Genomic DNA, 21,270 nt, shown 5'->3' with positions numbered 1-21,270 from the left:
GCAACTGCAATTCAGATGCATGTGGGGAAATTACTGGTGCATATTTTATGGGCGCAAACTTGCAGGCTCTGTCTAGACTAGCAAAACGAGGCGTATTTAGCAGATATAGAAGTTCACACATTTTAAATGATGCACCATTTAACACCTGCTGTAGACAAAAGGTATGTTTTCACAGCAGTTACGGTGTGATTGCAGATCCCATAGGCCGGGGTTCTCAAAATGGGGGTCGGGACCCTTTAGGGGGTCACAAGGTTATTACGGGGGGGTCGCGAGCTGTCAACCTCCACCCTCAAACCCCGCTTTGCTCCAGCATTTATAATGGTGTTAAATATATTGAAAAGTGTTTTTAATTTATAAGGGGGGGGGTCACACCTTGCTATGTGAAAGGGGTCACCAGTAAAAAAGTTTGAGAGCCACTGCCCTAGGCATACCCATGCTAGCTTTACTCTGGCTAGCACAGCTGAAAACAGCAGTGAAGAGTCAGCGCTGGCTGTACCTGGGCACATACCTGCATTGCTAGCCCATGCCGGGGCCTTGCCAACACATTTTCACTGCTACTTGTAGACACACTAGCTAAAATTAAGCTAGCGCAGATATGCCTACCCAAGATGCAGTCACATCTCCGATTGCAGTGCACACCTGCCCAGAGATAATTGTGTTTAAAAACATGATAGCTAGTCAGTCAAGCCACTGTCCTTGTCTACTCTAGGTGGTAAATGGTGTTTAAAAACATGTTAATTAAACACCTGTTAGCTGACACTTTTGCAGTGCCACCTCATTTCCCTAGTCTAGACAGGACCTTAAGGCAGGCCTATGCACAAACAGGGCCGGCTCCAGGGTTTTGGCTGCCCCAAGCAGCCAAAACCAAAAAAAAAAAAAAAAAGCTGCGATCGCAATCTGGGGCGGCAATTCGGCGGGAGGTCCTTCACTCCGAGCCGGAGTGAGGGACCGTCCGCCGAATTGCTGCGGAATACCTGGACCTGCCGCCCTTCTCCGGAGCGGCCGCCCCAAGCACCTGCTTGAGAAGCTGGTGCCTGGAGCTGGCCCTGCGCACAAAAATGCACTGAAATAACTAAACTAGTTTTAATTCACACCTCTTGTGACCACAAAGATAAGACAGAACTAAACCCCTCTTTCTGTAGTCTGGGTGCTGTGACGTGAGCCTGCAAAGTCACACCATTATTCCGCTGTCAGACCTATCACAATGCAGTGCCAAGCAGCTCTTTGTCTTGCGCTAGCATTCCCAAAAAGGGGTCTCTTGATCACTGGGCTACAGCTAACGTAACTTGTGAGTGCTGCACGGGGGGAGGGGGATCTACTCAAGAGGGAGTAGCTCCAGTCATTCCGTAGGGGCTCTCTGGCCGCGGGGTAGAGAGAGGCATTGAGAGGTGCCCCTAAGAGGATATGCCATGATAGTGACTGTGACTAGAGCCCTGCAAATCTGCAGGTATCTGCTTTATATCCGCGGATCTCCGATGCAGATATATGTGGACCATTTTTGCGGATAGCAGCTCCCCCACAGCTGCCAGTGCAGGTCTCCCCGACCCGGCTCCGGCCGGGGAAGGAGGCCTCGGAGCCGCAGCCCGGCCATGGTAAGAGCTAGGAGGGCAGCTGTGGCGAGCAGCGGCAGACCCTCTACCTGCCCTGGGCGGGGGGCCCGAGCAGCCCCCAGCCTGTGTCTCTGCCCCCCAGGCCTCCCGCCCAGGGCAGGTGGAGGGTCCACGCTGCGGTTCCTCACAGCTTCCTGCCTGGCTTTTACCGTGGCCGGTCTGAGGCTTCGAGACACACACCCCCTGCTGGAGCCCGGTTGGGGAGAGCCGTGCGGGCAGCTGTGGGGAGCCGGCGTGGAGTTGCCGACCCGTCACTGCCCTCGGCCGCGTGGGGAGCCTGGGGGCAGGGACACAGCCAGGGGCGGCTCTCAGCCTCCCTCCGCACCACGGGCAGGTGGTTTGTCCACGGCGGCTCCCCACGGCTGCCCGGGCTCCCCAGCTGGGTGCCACACTGGTCTGGCTGCGGAGGTCCTTTGGGGGAGAAGAAGAGGGGAAGGGAGAGGGGTCCGCACCTATAAAAAGTGGACAGGTGCCCCCTCTCCCCCGCCCCCCAGTTCCAGCACCACTGGTCACTGCTGCACAATGACCTGTGGAGCTGTTTAGAGCCCTGGAAATCCACAGACAGTTTTTGCAGATCACGGATCAGCTGCAGATACACCTTTTTGTATCCGCGCAGGGCTCTAAGTGTGACATTCACTCTCTCGGCTTGCGGATATAAAGTATTGCATGACAATAAGGACATAAAAATTGCCATACTGCATCAGACCCGTGGCCTGCCTAGTCCAGGATCCTGTCCCTGAAAACAGTCAGCACCATCTGCGTCAGAGGAAGGTGCAAAAAACCCTGTATAGACAATTCTGGAATAAATAGCTCATGGGGGTAGTTTGTTCCTAAACCACGTCAATTAGAGATGATGGAAATGGAGTGGGTCATCATAGATGTCGAGAACACCCGCCCACAGGGAAAAGCAAAGGAAATTGCTCTTCCTCCTCTCCTCCAACAACCCTGCCCCATGGACCTCTTCCCACCACTCATCCCCAGATTTTTGTACTGATACTATCTTGTATGCTTATAGTCACTACTTCTGAGTGATGGGAGCCCCATTGGGACAATCGGAATGATGTGCAAAAGTGAAATTGCTGGCCTTTCTGGCCTATACACACATGCAATGTACTCAAATCACAATTCTGTTAACCAATTAAACATTTTTCTTTTTTGCTCGAGTTAGTATAGCTTTGTCACTAAATCCATTTCCACACCTCTGTCAGTTTGATATGCAAAGAGAAATCAGACAATTTGGAAGTGATATCGAAGAAATACAAAGTGTAGAGTTACACTGGGGTGAGGGGAGGAAATATCTCTGCACAAAGTTTGAGTTGGAATGATCAATGTTTCCAGAAAGCCATCTAGTGGTTTTGTGCTAAAACAGTTGTTTGCTTTTAAACAGGAATCTGAAGCTGATAAGAGTGTGTATTATGTTCTGAGAAACGATCAACGTTCGTACAAGGAAATATAAGTGTAGTGCACAAATTTTGGGCCAGTTTTGCATAGATTCTATAGCAGAATCCGAGCCTTTAAAAGTATGTTTTGGAGTGACTTTCTATATTTGAGAGACAGGGTGGGTGAGGTAATATCTTTTATTGGACCACCTTCTTTTGGTGAAGGAGAGAAGCTTTCAATCTACACAAAGCTCTTCTTCAGGTCAATAATTGTATTATGCCAATCAGAAATATTTAAATTGCTGGAAGTACCAACGCTTGTCTTTTCTGAAGAATTAGTTCGATGCTGTGTGGACATTCTTACGAACACGGGCAAATCTTCATCTGACATAGATCTGTGGAGCTCCTCTGACAGTTTACACAGGCTAGGTATTGGGCATGGGTAATAGTAGTTGTTGTAGGTTCTCTCTCAAAACTGCCCACTTCTTTCACAAAGAAGTAATCAGCTGGTGCTTCTGTAGTGAAATCATTCCACGGTTTTCAGTTGCAATTATACATAACATTCAGAGGAGACAAATTTTGTTATTAGTGTGTAGGTGCTGGGTGGTTTTGGTGGCCTGTGATATACAGAAGGTCAGACCAGATGATCTGGTGATCCCTTCTGGCCTTAAACTCTAGGACTTCATGCATTAATAATATTCGTTTTTCCCTTCACTGAATGTAATTTTTAATCTGTGTCTTTGAAGGTGTATTTCAGTGCGTTAGCACATGAAACTGTTTTCTGTATAACATGTAATGTTAAAAAACGTTGGGCCAAATTCTGCCGTTGGTTACCTCAGTGCCACCTCATTCAAGTCAGTAGAGTAATTGAGGGCAGAATTTGGTCTGCTAGCCAAATTCTCCACATGAGCAGAGATTAAAAAGACTGGGACTGTTCATCTTAGAAAAGAGACTAAGGGAGGATATGATAGAGGTCTATAAAATCAGGAATGGTGTGGAGAAAGTGAAGTGATATTTACCCCTTGATGTAACACAAAAAACCGGGGTCACCAATGACATTAATAGGCAGCAGGTTTAAAACACACATAAGGAAGTACTTTTTCTCACAACACACAGTCCACCTGTGGAACTTGTTGTCAGGGGATATTGTGAAGGCCAAAACTGGGTTTTCAACTGGGTTCAAAAAAGGATTAGATAAGTTCGTGGAGGATAGGTCCATCAGTGGCTATTAGCCAAGATGGTCAGGGATGCAACCCCATGTTCTCGGTGTCCCTAAGTCTCCAACTGCTGGAAGATGGAAGTGGATAACAGGAGACGGATTACTTGATAATTGCCCTATTTTGTTCATTCCCTCTGAAGCATCTGGCACTAACCGCTGTCAGAAGACAGGATACAGGACTAGATGGACCATTGGTCTGATCCTCTATGGACATTCTTATGTTATGTTATGTTCTTATATTAAGATTTTCAGAAATCAGTGGTAATTTTGGGTGTCCAACTTGAGATATCTTAAAAGGAGCCTAATTTTCAAAAAGTGCTGAGGCCCCTCAAAATCAGACGTCTTTGAGGGGTTTCAAATTGGGCACCCAAAATCACAGTTACTTAAATATGTGCCATAAAAGAGAATTCCACATAGCGCGGGGCATCTCGCACAGGAATCTCTTTGTAGCGATATATGTACCTTGTAGGAATCTATTTATTTATTTATTATATTTGTTTGCTGATTTCACAACTCTTCTTTTTTTTTTTTACCCCTCCAACAGGAATCATTAACCAATGGCAACAGGAATCCAAGGATAAAGTGATCTCCCTATTGTTAACCCATCTGCCTTTACTGAAACCAGGAAACATTGAAGCAAAAGTGGAATACATGAAACTGTTGCCTAAAATCCTGGCTCATTCGATTGAACACAACCAACACATAGAAGAGAGCAGGCAGCTTTTGTCCTATGCTTTGATCCATCCTGCCACTTCACTGGAAGACAGGAGCGCTCTAGCCATGTGGCTCAATCACTTGGAGGATCGCACATCGGGTAGTTTTGGCAGCCAAAACAGAGGTCGGTCCGATTCTGTGGATTATGGACAGTCACATTACTATCACCAAAGACAGAACTCTGACGACAAGCTGAATGGGTGGCAGAACTCTCGAGATTCTGGGATATGTGTCAGTGCTTCCAGCTGGCAGGACAAAAACCTGGGGTGTGAGAACGGCCATTTGCCCCTCTACTCTTCTTCTTCTGTCCCCACTACGATCAATACTATCGGAACTAATACAAGCACAAGTAAGTACCATGAACGTAAACCACTGCCGAGAGCCGTTTCCATCACATTTCTGTGGCATGTCCGCCCCACAGGAAAACATTTCCTTGCAGCACTTATCATATTAGAAGAGGGGGCCAGTTTTAGCTTGGCCCTGGAAAAACCCTTCTTTATACCTGTTTGCCCAGAATAGTCATTTTGCTGTTTTGCATATTGTAGGATTTTGAACACGAAGCTGCTTGGAACAAAGATTGAACAGCTAAGAGGCTACATAAGAGCAAAAATGTCCGTTGTTGAAGGCTGCCACTTTCCTTTCACGCTATTAACCCCCGTTTTTGGGTAACATTTTCAGAAGTGCCTAAGATTCATGTTCAAAAGCGACTGAGGCGCTTAGGTGCCTAAGTCTCATTGGAAGTAATGGAACAAGACTCCGAAGTACCTAAGTCCTTTTTGAAAATGGGACATGGCTCCTAATTCAGATGAGCACTTTTCAAAACATTAGCCTTTATCTCTATTAGGCAGAGATATGACTCTTATTGGTAACCTGTGGCTCTTAGCCGTGCAGTCTTCAGTGTTCTTTATTTCTAATGATGCAAAATTCTGCAGTCTTTCCCCATGCAAAGCTTTCACAGACTTCAGTGGGACCTACACAGTGGGCCCCAGAATTGGATAGTGCAGATATGCCCTGGCATGGTAACTGGCATTTTTAAACAGAGATTTATGTAGCTTTTGTGTGGCGATTTACCCAATTTACCCCCAACCTAAACTTTTGTGCCTGCTTACATCTTGGGTGGAGAACAAATGTAGCATTTTCCCAGTATGATTGGAGCCTGCTCTGTTGACTGGCGCTTGCTCTTTGTGTTGAAGGATGTTACGGGGGCTGGCATGCCTTTTACCCTGAAGAAAGGCAGTCTGTACACAGAGACCTTCCTTAAGATAGATTACAAGGAATTGTTGTGTCTTCGTACAGTGGGTACCAGGGTTTTACAAAGACAGTCCAGCTAGTTTTTTTTCAAAACGAGGTTTCTATCTCAGCAAATCAGACACTTGCCCTCCTCTCCCTGCCTCCTGTATACCTTTTCCTTGCTCCTCTGCCTACCTTCAACCTTCACCACCTCCCGCTTACAATGCTCTTACTTTCTAGCACTGACGGACACCTCCATCTCCACCTCCCATGCCTCAAAATGATCCCAGGACCCAACTGAGTGCTGGCCTTCATATTCAGGGCCATGTTCTCTATTGCTACATGAGCACAAGTACCTGTACTGTTAATGGAGAAGGTGACATCCTTCCCCAAACACCCCTGCTCCCATAATAGGAAGCTTGAGCTCATCCTTGTCCCCCCCACCTTTAACCCATCCATCTCCACATGCCCTTGGACAAGCCCACCCTCTCTCTCCCTCTGGTTGCACAACTATCTCCCACACAAATCTCCAGGCCTTCGCTGGGGAGCAGATTTAGACAGTGCTCCAGGTCATCCCTTTTGCTGACTCTGAACACACTAATTGTACAGAATGTAGAGGTAGCTTTCTGGAGGGAAAGCGGCTTGCAGTAAAGAAACTTACTTGTCTGTCAACCTGTGGAAATCCACAATGAAAAGTTCTGAGAGCATTAGAATGGTTCTTAAAGACTTTGTGGTCTCTGTGGATAGAAAATCCATGCTTGAACAATAAGAGTATAGCAGTCCACCAAGCACCTGACTAGGATGATGATGGTGATTGTGAAATGCTATGGGAGATTAAGGAGGCTACAAAGGCAGAAAACTCAGTTGAAATCTTGCAATATTATTATCTTCATATTGTCTGGGTGTGTGTCACGTCAGGAAGGGATACAGAGAGAAAATTTCTAGACACATTAAGTAAATGCTTCTTGGAGCACCTTGCCCTGGAACCCACAAGGGGAGAGGCAATTCTTGATTTAGTTCTAAGCGGAACATAGGATCTGGTCCAAGAGATGACTATAGCTGAATCACTTGGTAATAGCAACCACAGTGTAATTAAATTTATCATCCTTGTAGGGGGGAAAATGCCAAAGAAACCCACCACAGTAGTGTTTCCCTTCAGAAAGGGGAACTACATAAAAATGAAGAAGCTAGTTAAAAAGAAATTAAAAGGAACAATCACATGGGTGAAATGCCTGCAAACCGCATGGAGACTATTTAAAAACACCATAATAGAGGCTCAAACTAAATGTATACCCCAATTTAAAAAAAAAACAGTAAGAGGACCAAAAAATGCCACCATGGCTAAACAGCAGAGTAAAAGAGGTGGTTAGAGGCAAAAAGGCATCCTTTCAAAATTGGAAATCAAATCCTAGTGAGGAGAAACGAGAATAAACTCTGGCAAGTCAAGTGTAAAAGTATAACAAGGCAGGGCAAGAAAGAATTTGCAGAGCAAGTAGCAAAAGATACAATAAATAATAGCACATTTTTTTAAAGTACATCAAAAGCAAAAAACCTGCCAAACAGGGGCATCTGAATGATCGAGGTGCTCAAGGAAATTAAGGCTGTTGCGGAGAAGCTAAATGAATTATTTTCATTGGTCTTCTCTGCAGAGGGTATGGGGGAGATCCCTGCACGCAAGCCACCCTTTTTAGGTGACAGATCTGAGGAACTGTCCCAGATTGAGGTGTCAATAGAGGAGGTTTTGGAACCAATTGTTGAATTAAACAGTAATAAGTCACCAGGACTAGATGGTATCACCCAAGAGATCTGAACAAACTCAAATATGAAATTGCAGAACTAGTAACTGTGATATGTAGTCTGTCGCTTAAATTCGCCTCTGAACCAGATGACTGGAGGGTGGCTAATATAACACTTATTTTAAAAAAAATGCTCCAAAGGCGATCCTATTAACTTCAGAACCAGGCAGATTGGTTGAAACCAATAGTAAAGTACAGAATTATCAGACACATAGATAAAATGTTGGGGAAGAGTCAACGCGGCTTTTGTAAAAGGAAGTCAAGCCTCACCAATCTATTAGAATTCTTTGAGGGGGCCGACAAGCATGTGGGCAAGAGTGATCCAGTGGATATAGTGTACTTGGACTTTCAGAAAGCCTTTGACAAGGTCCCTCACCAATGGCGCTTAAGCAAACTAAGCAGTCATGGGATAAGAGGGAAGGTCCTCTCATGGGTCAGTAACTGGGTGAAAGAACGGCTATTCTTTCTCTCCTTAGCTCTTGTGACTAGTGCCCTCTTTGAGGTGGAATTTCAAATCCCCAATGATAGTTATGAATTACCGTTATTACGTGCATTGCTAAAGTGCCCATCCCCATGGGGTGTAGGCGCTCCTATGTATATTGGGCTGGTGCAGAGAATGCCATGTGGCAGGAACATTGCTCTCTCCTGCTGCACAGATTCTTTGCTGAAGGGTCAGACCCCAAGTGCTCCAGGCATGATGTATGTTGAGATTCCTGTGCGACTTCCCCCCTTTGCCACATCTTCAGCTAGTGCAGAAATGAAATGGCTCTTGCTGAAAGTACCTGCTATGCAGAAAATTCTATTCGGTTGTTTCACAGACTAGTCACCCAAGAGGGGATCGTTTTCATTAGGCCCTGGTGGGAGGGTGAGTGAGAGGCTGATCGTGAAAATAGCCGTGCGAAGGATCCTATGTTAATAATGGCCACAGCCTGTTTCACTTTTGCCACACTAGCTTCCTAATGGTCCTGAATGTTACTGCAGCCCTTCTCTCAGGTACTGTCTTTTGCATTGAGGCCTATATTGAATGAAGGATTTAAACCAGCCACAATAAAATATATGTTCATTACACCTCTGCACTGAGCTAGCAAGCACTGGTCACATCCCCCCCGGTATCCATGGCGTGACACCAAGGCGTCTAACCAGTCTCTGGTGATGAAGATGATCCTGTAGGTTTTTAAATGCATGGGAGATTTAAAGGAGAGGGGGAGTGTCTACAGTGCGCGGAGAGGAAGTGTCCATGTTGACAGGCAGATGTGCATTTTATTCTCTTCTTAGAAAAAGAATGGGGCATATTGTGCCTGGGCACAAAAGGGTATAAGGGGGAGCTTTTCTCCACTAGGTGCATCCCAGGGACCAGGCACAGTTTCACTCCCTGCCGTTTCCTGATCCCAGGGACTGCACCCTGCTAGCTCTCACCAGGGTGTGAGCCACCCCAAAGTGGGAGGGAGACTATAGGGTCATCCCTTCCCCCGACTGACCCGCAGGGAGTGCCTTCTGCACCCTCCTTAGGTGTGGCACAGTGGGCATGCTTCCCTGTATGGGCAAGCTCCAGGAAGGATAATGCCTCTGCTGGCATGGTGCATGCACCGTCTGGCCCAGTGTGTGCAGGTTTGGAATGACGCTAGATGAGATTGCTCTGTAAACTGCAGCATTGCTCGTGCTCGCTATTTGATCGCGAATCTCGCAATATTTGGCATTCTTAAAGCCCCAGCTCCCGGAATCTGGTGATCATGGGAGAATCTCAGCTTTTGTTAAATAAAAGCAAATTCCTAGCCTTCCTGGTTGTGCTGGAAAGCCGCCAGATGTGACCAGGCCAGCTGGCAGATGTGTGCTGGAAAGGCTCAGAACAAGAAGGCAAATAAAAAGATCCCTAAATTTATTATTGTTTTTAAAAATCTTGTGATTTTGGGGGGGGGGGGGGGGGGCGACTCATGGTTCTTGAACGCTTTGTGTTGGCAATGCTGAAATTATAAGAGGCATGTTCACACAGTGCTTTGGTCCCTTATGTTATGGGCTGAAAATGGGGCAGGTACGACACAGGGGGGACAAGTTTAGTCTCTGGGAGAGGAGGGAGAAGAGCTTGCTGTAGATGCCCTTTCTGAGTAGCTGAAGAGGAACAGAAAGACTGGGGGCACTGATCATCTGGTTTGAAAAGCAGTTGCTTCAAACTCTGCTAAGGAAGAAGAGACCTGAGACCAGAGTGGTGCAGGGCCACCCAGAGGATTCAGGGGGCCTGGGGCAAAGCAATTTCGGGGTCCCCTTCCATAAAAAAAAGTTGCAATACTATAGAATACTATATTCTCATGGAGGCCCCTACAGGGCCCGAGGCCTGGGGCAAATTGCCCCACTTGCCCCCACCGCCCTCCCCCAGCCCGGGCGGCCCTGGAGTGGTGATCAGGACATTTACCTAAGGGAAAACAGACATGAATAAGGCAAAACCAGGTTGGGGGAAAGTAGCTTCTGAGAAGATGGTTATAACATTCTGTCTACAGCAGGTGAATCATTGCAGGTGGAGATACCCGGCAAAAAGTTTTAAGTTCTTCTTCAAGTGCTTGCTCATGTCCATTCCATATTACGTGTGTGTGCTTGCCACATGCACTGGTGCTGGAAATTTTCCCCTCAGCAGTATCTGTAGAGGACTGGCTCTGACGCCCCCTAGAGTGGCGCCCGCATGGCTCCCCCCACCCTCATTTCCTTCTTGCCACCAGTGACGGTGCTGGAACGTCTGCTGCTTCGGCTAGTGTTGTTTCGTTTCCTGTTCTTGTGAACTTTGAAAACCTGTAATATAGTTGTATATAGTTAGTAGTTTCTTAGTCACCCTTAGTAGTAGTTCTCAACTTTTCATTGTCCCAAACGGGACTCAGCCCGGGGACAGGGCATGCCCCAGTCCCCAGGCTTTAAGCTCTGTGATTGCTGCAAATGGCGTATACCTGTCAGTGATCCACAGACCACATAAGGTGCTTAGACGAAGGGCACATAAGTGACAAGTGCCGTATCTGCAAGACCTTCAAACCTAGGATGAAGGAGCGCGATATCCATCTGAAAGTGCTCCCAATGGAGTCAGCACTCACTCCGGCACCGGAGCAGCAGTCTGACTCTACACCAAGCTCTGCGGCCTCTGTGCTCAGTCCTCCGCCGGCGCCATCCACGAACCGGCACCAGTCCCCCTCCACAGCTCCGGAGAAGAAGCTGAAAAAGACTGGGAGGGGAAGATCTCCTACCTCCCACAAGGGATAGGAGGGGGCTGGGGGTGAGCCACGACCTGTCCCAGGCAGCTCAACACCCCCTTCGGGAAGTTGGGCACCAGCTCAAATCGAGCGGTGCAGCCCATCCCATGCTTTGCCTGCGACCCCAGATAGAGGTGCAGGCCCTAGCCAGCTTCAGGTGCCGTGGACGCCCGAAGCTCTTCGAGTGGTTCAAGAAATCCTGACGCTCCCAGTGCCTCCCTCACCGGCTCCCGTGGTACCCCGGTCTTGGGGGAAACCCATGTTGGGATCTATGCATGTGTCCCCGCCTCAGCGGTACCGATCCCTATTGTGAGGGACGTCCAGCCAGCGTTCACCCACCCAAAGCCGTCACACCTCAGGACTGGAGAGGCAGTCTCAGTGGAGCCCTCTTCAGACCCCACACTGGGGGCACCGATTGAGGGACTCAAGGCGTACCTCGCTGATAGATTGGCGCAGACCCTCTGGGGCACGTGCCACTTAGCAAGAACTCCGGGACCAGCCCCGACCGTCTCCCAGGGCCCAGTACTGATCACGGGACCAATCTGACACCAGGGACCGTCAATCACTGAGCCGTCATCACCTGCAAGGAGGTCGCCCTACTCAGGGCGATCCTCTCGACGACTGGTCCGTATTAGCTTCAGGTCCCGTTTGATGTCCCAGTACCAGTCGAGTAGCACGAGGCGTGGATTGCCGGGTATCCGACGCAGAGCCGCTGAATGCCATCAGTCCCCAAGAGCCTGACCAAGACAGTCTCGCTCGAGTGGTCGCTCCAAACAGAGGTAGCCTGCATGATCTTCCAAAGGTGAGGAGCTCCCCAAGTGGGCCTGTTTGCTACCAGACAGAACAGGAAATGCCACCGGTTTTGTTCTCAACAGGGTCTGAGCAAGGTCTCCCTCCCTGATGCCTTCCTCCTGTCGTGGTCATGGAGCCTGATGTACGCGTTCCGTCCGTCAGCAGGGCCCTGGCAAAGATCAAGAGAGACCAGGTGCAGGTTATCACGATTGCCCCAGCGTGGGCTCGCCAGCATTGGTTCAGCACCGCTCATGAGCCTGTCAGTGGCCCCTCCCTGACCCCTGCCCAACCGACCGGACCTGCTGTCGCAGGACCATGGTCGGCTCTTACACCCCAACCTCGGGTCTATCCACCTCTCGGCATGGATGCTGCATGGCTGAACCCAGAGGAGCGGATGCAAGGAGTCCAACAGGCCCTACTGGAAAGTAGGAAGCCCTGACTTACCTGGCCAAGTAGACAATGTTTTCCCTCTGGGCATCCGAACGGGGCATCTCTCCCTCACGTTCCTCCATACAGGCTGTCCTGGACTGCTCGCTCCATTTGAGGAACCAGGGCCTGGCACACTCTTCCATTAGAGTTCATCTTGCGGCCATCTCTGCTTTTCACCCGCCAATCCAAGGACAGATGGTGTTTTCCCGTGACATGACAGTCAGATTCTTGAGAGGGCTGGAGAAACTCTTACCGCAGGTGCGGGTTCCTGTCCTGCAGTGGGATCTTAACTTGGTCCTCTCTAGGCTCACTGGCCTGCCCTTTGAACCGCTGGGGTCCTGCTCCCTTTCCCATCTGTCATGGAAGGTCACATTCCTGGTGGCGGTGACATCAGCGAGACGGGTCTCAGAAATTAGAGCCTTGATCTCAGAGCCGCCGTACACTGTTCAGTTGTGGCCCCACTTGGCCTTCCTGCCAAAGGTGGTCTACACCTTCCGTATGAACCAGGACATCTTCCACCCAGTGTTCTGTCCCAAACCGCATAAGACCAGTGAGGAGAGACATCTTCACATCCTGGACATCTGGAGGGCCTTGGCTTTTTACTTAGAACGTACCAACCCTTTCCGTAAATCAACTCCAATCTTCATTGCTACAGCGGATAGGTTGAAGGGTCCTCACAGAGGATTTCCAATTGGATCACCTCGTGCATAAGGACCTATTACGACCTCGCAGTGATTCCAGGGGCATATTCAGGGGGGCGCCAGAGCCAGTTCCCTACGGCTACTGCTGAGGGGAAAACTTCCGGCACCGGTGCATGTGGCGAGCAAATACACCCACAATGGAATAGACATGAGCAACGCATCTCAAAGAACATCAGTTACGGAAAAGGTAACCCTCTTTTCTAAAGTACTCGGCCCACTTTTCAAAAGAAACCATTAAACGATTTGGTGCAAAGACTTGTCCCTTCTGTTATGTTTGCACAGAGCCTAGCTCAGATCCTGATTGGGACCTTTAAGTGTTGCCACAATGCATAGAAATAAACATGGAGAGAATTATAAATAATTCCTCCATTTTCTGAAATGCTGAGACTTTTTTTTTGAAGTCACACAGAATGCAAAAAAGCGTCCAACTCAGCAGACTATCCCAGGTGATTTAGCAGAAGTGTGTTTTGCTGGATGGATCTGACAGGATTGGATTCCTCAGAATTGTTCTTCATCCTGGGTTTTTGTTGGGAAGCCCCCGTACTTGTCTCTCTCTCCCCGCTAACCCTTCCTATTCCATTTGCCTTTGCTCCCTGCTCCTAGTTCACCTCACCACTGCTGTGGCTTGCTGTACGTTACCTCTCCTTTATATCAACGCTCCCTCACATAACTTTGCTGCACAAACACCCCTCTCCCAGGCGAGCTACTTCCTGGCACATTACAATGACTTCTTTTTGCATTGCCAGAGCCCTCACGCCTGCCATCAAACTGCTCTGATTCCGCTGAAAGATTTATAGAGTCTATATTCATGGAACCTTTTCACTGAGTTTAATGCCAGGGGCAAGTGTACACGTTTATGAAGCCGAGTGGATTTGCAATGTATCTAAATGTTCCCTCAGCCCAGCCCCAACCTTTAATGTTACACTGTAACTTTGACAAACATTTGCTGTAATGGCTGCACTGGTTCACTGATCTCCTGTGTAACACTGAGCTCTAGCTGTGGTCCTATGTTTTTATTCCAGTGTATTTATATAACCACATGTTCCATTGAGGGAAGCACATTGTATTCTGTGCAGAGAACCGCTGGAGGGGCAGCGGCAGCCAGTCACTTTCCCCTAGCATCTTGCACTGGAGCACACATGAGAATTGCAGTGTTATAAGGTACTGACGTTCAAGCCGACTTGAGGTGGCAAAGCCTGCTGATGATTTTTGATGGCAACATGTTCTGACAATCTGCAGGCACAGCTGGAGACAACCCAGTTGTACTTCATACGCTCGTCCATAACCTTCCTTAACACAATATTTGCTTGGACATGAAGCACCGTAAGTCCACAAACAGATGCTAAAAAATAAACATGTCTAGTCAGCCTTTGTCCCAGCCCCTCGATTCAATCAATATGCCCATTAATCTTCTATTCCAAAGCAAATCCCTCAAATACTTAGTGTTTGTTTAGGTTTTTTTTTTTTTTTAAAAAAGTTCCCGTTTTATCCATAATAGCTTCTGTCCAGCTGGTGGTCTAAACTGTGTGTTCCAGGGCACAGACTTCAGCATGCCATCTCTACAAAGGTACCGCTTATTTCTGACGTCAAAGCTGGTCAAAGTCTTTCTCAGTGGAGTGGTGATCTCGCTCTAGGACACTTAGTCTGGTGCCATGGCCTATTATTGTTAAACACTGTTACGTTTCAGGTTTTAAATATGATCAATCGATGTCCATTAAAGAGTTCCCTTTGTGGTGTTTCAGTATTGTTTACTTCCCCATGATTCACTCTGGACTCAGAGTGACACACTGAGATCAGATTCCGTCCTGTCGAGTGGCTCAGCCGGCATTCCAATGGCTTGGGGACGTCACACTGCACTCTTCCTCTATTGCTAGTTTGCACTACTGTTGTTGTCTTATGTGATCAGAGTTGAGAAAATGGCCAGTAAAGAGTATTACATATATTAGTACAATAACTATGGGCCAAATTCTGTTCTCCATTCCAACAGGTGTAAATCTAGATTAACTCTATTGAATGGAATTACTCTAGGTTTGCACCAATGTAAATGATACGAGACTCCAACCCAATGTGAACAGCCGGTCACAACAGTCTGACAGTGGTCAATCCATACTGTCTGTGGGAAGGATAGTAGGTGACAGTTTTTCCTCTGTACTTAACTTAGTGTCCCATTAATAGATGCATCTGTTTCTATGGCTGGAGAACAGACATGGACATTAGACAAAACTTCCAGTAGGCCCCAGAGAAGGAAGAAACAAAGGGCCCTTGATTGCAGATACAACATTGGGAGCTCTTTATGGATTTGCTACAGTCACTGTTGTTTCGGGCTATCAGAATGTCAGCTCCCGGCTCCCAGACTGTGCAGATTCCCTACTATCCTTGGAGTGCGACAGGATGCCAAGCAGCAAACCTGCCCCTTTTAAAAAGCGACTGAAAAATTATGAAGTCCATATTTAATCAGGAAAAACTCCCATTGACTTTGGAGAGAGGGTCACCTGGGTAAAGACTGAATAAAATTGAATGAAGAACATTGACCTGGCCTGGGGATTGAATAGCAATTTTAGGGAAAAGTGATGCCAAAGAGAGAGATTGAAGAGTTGGAGGAAGAGAGAACAAAGGATAAGGAAGGCTAGTCCATATAGGGCCCTTAAAGGTCCAGTAGTTCAAGACACTGCTGTGTTCTCAGGATCATTGACATCATCGATTTTGTGTCCTAATATAATAGGACAGTTACGATGTCTGATTATTCTGCTCAGCAGTCCAAAAATGAAAATCATGAGCTGGACTCTTCTCAACTACACCAGTGCACTCCCACTGGGTCTGATTGTGGTCTCACGCTGTTGTAAATGAGAGCAGAATCTGGTTCATTAACTTCAGTGGAGTTACTCCAGATTGACCCCAGTGTAGCTGAGAGCAGAATCTGGCTCTGTGTTTTCTCACAGTCCCCCCGTTTCCTTACAAGACTATAAAGAGTCTGTTGTTTTTAAAATGTCAGTGACTGCATGTCAAATGCCAGGCCACGGAAAACATTTAGGCCTTGTCTTATACTTCAGTTCTTACCTGAGCTTGCAAGTTAACCAATTAATGATATGTTTGACTCTAAGCATGCTTTCTGTCTGCACATAACATGTTAATTCTTGGTTAGTAACCATGGCACCTTGCATGTGTCATTCCTACAGGGCAAGAACATGGGTGACTTCCTCTACCCAGATCACAGTGCTGTTATTTTGCAGTGTAGACAGGAGTGTACCCTTTCTCCTTACAATGTCTCTGTAACTGGTTTGATTGATTCTCCTTCCTCCCTGCTCTCTGTGCGATAGATAAAACACCCCGGAGTACATTGCCCCCATGTGTGGCTGATGCCATTCTAATGAACTTAACCTCTGTCTCCAGGGTGCAGGGCAAACAGTTCTGGAACTTTATGAAGCCTGGAAAGCATTTGTTGTGAAACTAGCAGTTTTTTCTAGGGATATTCAAACTTCTACTTTCCGCTACTTCCAACACATAAAAGAGCTATCGACACGTTGCACTGTCAGTGTCGATGAGATTGGAAAGTACATGCATGAACTGGAATCAGAATTTTCTGACAGATTTCAAGATTTCCAGCGATTTGGCCCAATGCTTTCTTTTCTAATTAAACCTGAAAAGTTCAACGAAAGCAACTTGGATTTGTCTGTATTTCAGTGGATGGGTGTTGGAAGATTTCGAAATGAGGCATTATGGGGTAGATGCCCAATTTTTCCCAGAATGCACAGGTTCAGACGCAGGCAGGATGATTGATGTGGGTTGCAAACTCATTCGACACATGGTTGCATTATGGAAAAAAATGACCAGCCATGGTTGTTGCGGCTGAGTTAGAGGATAATTACAAAATGACCTGGTTCCAAAATCACGGTTACATTTGCAGTGTAAATTGAGCTTTAAAAAAATTCCAACACGAAACAATGAAAACTAAAGATCCTTTCTGCGTAAACCAAAGGGGCAGTTGTGAAGAGCTGCCTTTTCTCAATGTGATTCTTACTGTGCCAGCCTTCACAAAGACAAACTGTCTGTAATTTGCCCTCTCTGTTCTTGTACCTACCCAAACACAATTCCTTTTAAAGTTATTAATGCATTATTAAATATTCTGCTGTGCAGCTGGCAATGGAATGAGCAGAGTCTTTTAAAAACTCAATTTAATAAAACCAGTACAAACCTTTGGCTCCTCTCTCAAGATGTATGACAGAGAGGTAAGAAATGAAAGTTCCAGACCAATAGTTCATTACATTCAGGCACTCACTTTTTTTGCCTATGTAATTGGTTCCACCTGAAAATGATCTTGCTGCATAAGAGTTTTCATTTGTCAACTGGAAATATCGTACAGTTTAACTCCGTATTCACTGTTAAGAAGCAAATTTACTCTACACCCTTTGCCTTCAGGGGAAAGGGAGCACCCTAGACTGACACTGAAGAGTTAGGGGTTCTGTTCCCACCTCTGCCAGACACTTCCTGTTGCTCGGTGCCCTACTCCCAATATATAACATAGGACTAATTTTGCTTCCTTTGTCTTTTTGGGGTGGGATTTTTCACAAGTGCTTATTGTTGGCCTCACTTTGCTCCCGCTGAAGTCAGTGTTAAAATCCCAGTGGGCTGTGAGCTCGGAGGAGCAGGGACTGTCTCACTTTGTATATGTACAGCCCCTAGTGCTGTGGAGCCTCTAGATGTTACTGTAATGAGAATAATAATTTACTCCCAAATGCTCTAATTAAAGTAAGGGTCTGCCAGCCTCACTCACAATGAGTAATGCCTCGCCATGCAAGAAGTCCCTTTGGTTTATTAAGGAGGGCATAAATATGAGGATAAATGCAAAAAAGACTCTTCCATGCAACAAGGCTGAGAAATCAAACACTGAACTCAGTAAATTCCTAAAGTTGTGGCCTCTCCTACAGTGTTAACTTGGCACACCACACAACCTATAATATTAAATGAGCAACATTCATAACATAAACAATAATATATCCAAGTTTATATTGGCATCACCAGAGGTGCTCAGGGGAATCCACTGCATCTCTGCCCCCGCCCTCAGATCAGTTCTATTTAGTGTGGATTGACTTAAAACAAAGTGATTTAAATCACCGATTAAAACCAGCAAACCAGAAGCCTCCATTTAAATCATCGATTCTAATCATGTTTTGCATTTGTTGTACCTTTTTAGTTATTTTCCTAAAGAAAAGTTGGTCTGATTGGTTGGTAACCATTAAAACTTGTTGAATTGCAACTAAACACTAAATTTGGTGCTTCTTTTGGCTATCCAGGAGCATACACTATGTCCTATACACATTTATTTAATCAATTATGTAGCTTAACTTTTTACTAGATTATGATTAATTTTCTGCTTGTGATTTGTGTCTCAATGAATATTTTGCATCGGTGTTTAATGAGGCCAATGAAGGTATTAGGGATACTACCACCGTTACAGAGGGGCATACGGGATGGGGGATTACCGCATCCGAGGTAGAAACAAAACTAGAACGCCTTAATGGGACTAAGTCGGGTGGACCGGACGATCTTCATCCGAGAATATTGAAGGAATTGGCGCGGGAAATAGCAGGCCCATTAGCGACTATATTTAATGAATCTGTAAACTCGGGGGTAGTCCCGTTAGACTGGAGAATAGCCAATGTGGTTCCTATTTTCAAGAAAGGGAAAAAAAGTGACCCAGGTAACTATAGGCCTGTTAGTTTAACATCAGTAGTGTGCAAGGTGCTGGAGAAGATTCTGAAAGAGAAACTAGTTGAGGACCTTGAAGTTAATGGCAAATGCGATAAATTACAGCATGGTTTTACGAAGGGCAGATCGTGCCAAACGAATCTGATCTCCTTCTTTGAGAAAGTAACGGACTTATTAGATAAGGGAAATGCGGTGGACCTAATATACCTGGATTTCAGTAAAACGTTTGATACAGTACCCCATGAGGAACTATTGGTTAAAATGAAAAACATGGGGATCGATATGAAAATCCAGAGGTGGATAGGGAATTGGTTAATGGGGAGAATGCAGCGGGTCGTATTAAAGGGTGAATTGTCGGGTTGGAGGGAGGTTACTAGTGGAGTGCCTCAAGGTTCGGTTTTGGGACCCATCTTATTTAATCTATTTATAACTGACCTCGGGACCGATTGCAAGAGTGGGCTGATAAAGTTTGCGGATGATACGAAGGTGGGAGGAGTTGCAAACTCAGAGGAGGATAGGGATACTCTGCAGGGAGACTTGAATGAGCTTGTGAATTGGAGTATCAGAAATAGGATGAAATTTAATAGTAAAAAGTGTAAGGTGATGCACTTGGGGACGAATAATAACAATTTTAGTTACAAGATGGGGACGCATTGGTTAGAAGTAACGGAAGAGGAGAAGGACCTAGGGGTCCTTGTGGACCGCAGGATGACTATGAGTCGGCAATGTGACGTGGCGGTGAAAAAAGCCAATGCGGTCTTGGGATGTATTAGGCGAGGTATATCTAGTAGAGATAGGGAGGTCCTGCTTCCGTTGTATAAGGCGCTGGTGAGACCTCATTTGGAGTACTGTGTGCAGTTCTGGTCTCCAATGTTTAAAAAAGATGAACTCAAACTGGAACGGGTGCAGAGAAGGGCGACTAAGATGATCAGAGGAATGGAAAACCTGTCGTATGAAAAGAGATTAGAGGAGCTTGGGTTGTTTAGTCTGACAAAGCGAAGGCTGAGGGGGGATATGATTGCTATCTTTAAATATATAAGAGGGGTTAATACAAGGGAGGGAGAGGAATTATTCCAGTTTAGTACTAATGTGGACACGAGAACGAATGGATACAAACTGGCCGGGGGGAAGTTTAGGCTTGAAGTTAGACGAAGGTTTCTGACCATCAGAGGGGTGAAATATTGGAACGGCCTTCCGAGGGAAACGGTGGGGGCGACGGACCTGTCTGGTTTTAAGATTAAGTTGGATAAGTTTATGGAGGGAATGGTTTAATGATAAAACATAGTAGCCAAGGAAAACCAAGCAATGGTACATGAACAGCATAATGGCCAACAAGGGTCAGGCTAGAGACTCTTGCCTATATGCTCGGGGTATTACTGATCACCATATTTGGGGTCGGGAAGGAATTTTCCTCCAGGGTAGATTGGCTGAGCCTCTGGAGGTTTTTCGCCTTCCTCCGCAGCATGGGGCAGGGATCACTAGCAGGAGGGTCTCAGCCGATTGAAGTCACTAAAACACAGGATTGGGGACTTCAACGGTAGAGTCCAGGGAAGGGTCTTGCGGCCTGCAGCATGCAGGGGGTCAGACCAGATGATCATAATGGTCCCTTCTGACCTTAATGTCTATGAGTCTATGAGTCTATGAGTGTCGAGTTCTATTTGAATGGAAATTTAAATTCAATTAAAATGCACAAAACCAGCATGTTTTAAAAATTATTGGATAAAACTACTTTAAATGTGCTGAATACATAAGAAAAAAGTTTATCAAAACAGTTTTAAAAGCAAAGCATAAGTGATTCATTAAACAAAGGAAGCATTATCTGTAATTAGTGAATTGAACTGATTGTTTCTAGTCACTGCATCCTTCAAGATTTTTAGGGCTAGTAGATCTCATCCCTTCACATCTAGTTTTCATTCACAGGTTGAAAGAGGAAAACAAGCTTTGCAGGTTTTTAAACTGCCAGTTGATTTCATAACTTTGAATGAACTAGTCACTGAACTGATAGAGTTGAATAAACTGTAGTAAAGAAAATATTCTCTCTGCACCTCCAGCAGAGGCTACTGCTGTCAAAGGCTGGTTTAGAACTTCAACAAACTCAGGTTCCAATTGCTTAGCCAGTGACTTCCACTGTTTTCTTTAAAAGTTGGCACTAATCGTGTACTGCTTCATCTTATTTACTGAAATGATTTAATTTAATTGGTTATAATTGGCTTAGGCCTCAAGATAAGTTGTCAATTTCAAATTTAGCTTAAATAGGTTTATTTTAAAAAAATAAACCTGGATTTAGTTTGAATTAAAAATAAGTCCAAAAATCCGATTTAAATTTAAAAAATATGATTTTATTTATTTATTTATTTTAATCGATTGTTATCTACCCTGGTTCAGTTGTTGCAGGCGTACCATGCTTCTTGCTGATTCCATTAGAAGGTTGATGTTTTCAAAGGGCAGCCTGCCCCACTGTATCCAG

At 46.0% G+C, this 21,270-nt stretch overlaps 1 protein-coding gene across 6 annotated transcripts in view; it reads left to right on the top strand.

The window, feature by feature from the left end:
* SAMD4A (sterile alpha motif domain containing 4A) overlaps nt 1-21,270 on the top strand; it is a 212,203-nt gene that overhangs the window by 122,994 nt on the left and 67,939 nt on the right. For all 6 annotated transcript variants that reach the window (XM_054026081.1, XM_054026080.1, XM_054026079.1 and 3 more), the window contains exon 3: nt 4,753-5,271. In XM_054026081.1, coding sequence (XP_053882056.1) covers nt 4,753-5,271 — 519 coding nt within the window. The remainder of the gene's footprint in view (nt 1-4,752; nt 5,272-21,270) is intronic.

Source organism: Malaclemys terrapin, chromosome 4, assembly GCF_027887155.1.
Source record: "Malaclemys terrapin pileata isolate rMalTer1 chromosome 4, rMalTer1.hap1, whole genome shotgun sequence".
NCBI classification, from domain to species: domain Eukaryota; kingdom Metazoa; phylum Chordata; order Testudines; family Emydidae; genus Malaclemys; species Malaclemys terrapin.
This window is presented reverse-complemented; position numbering and strand designations above follow the sequence as displayed.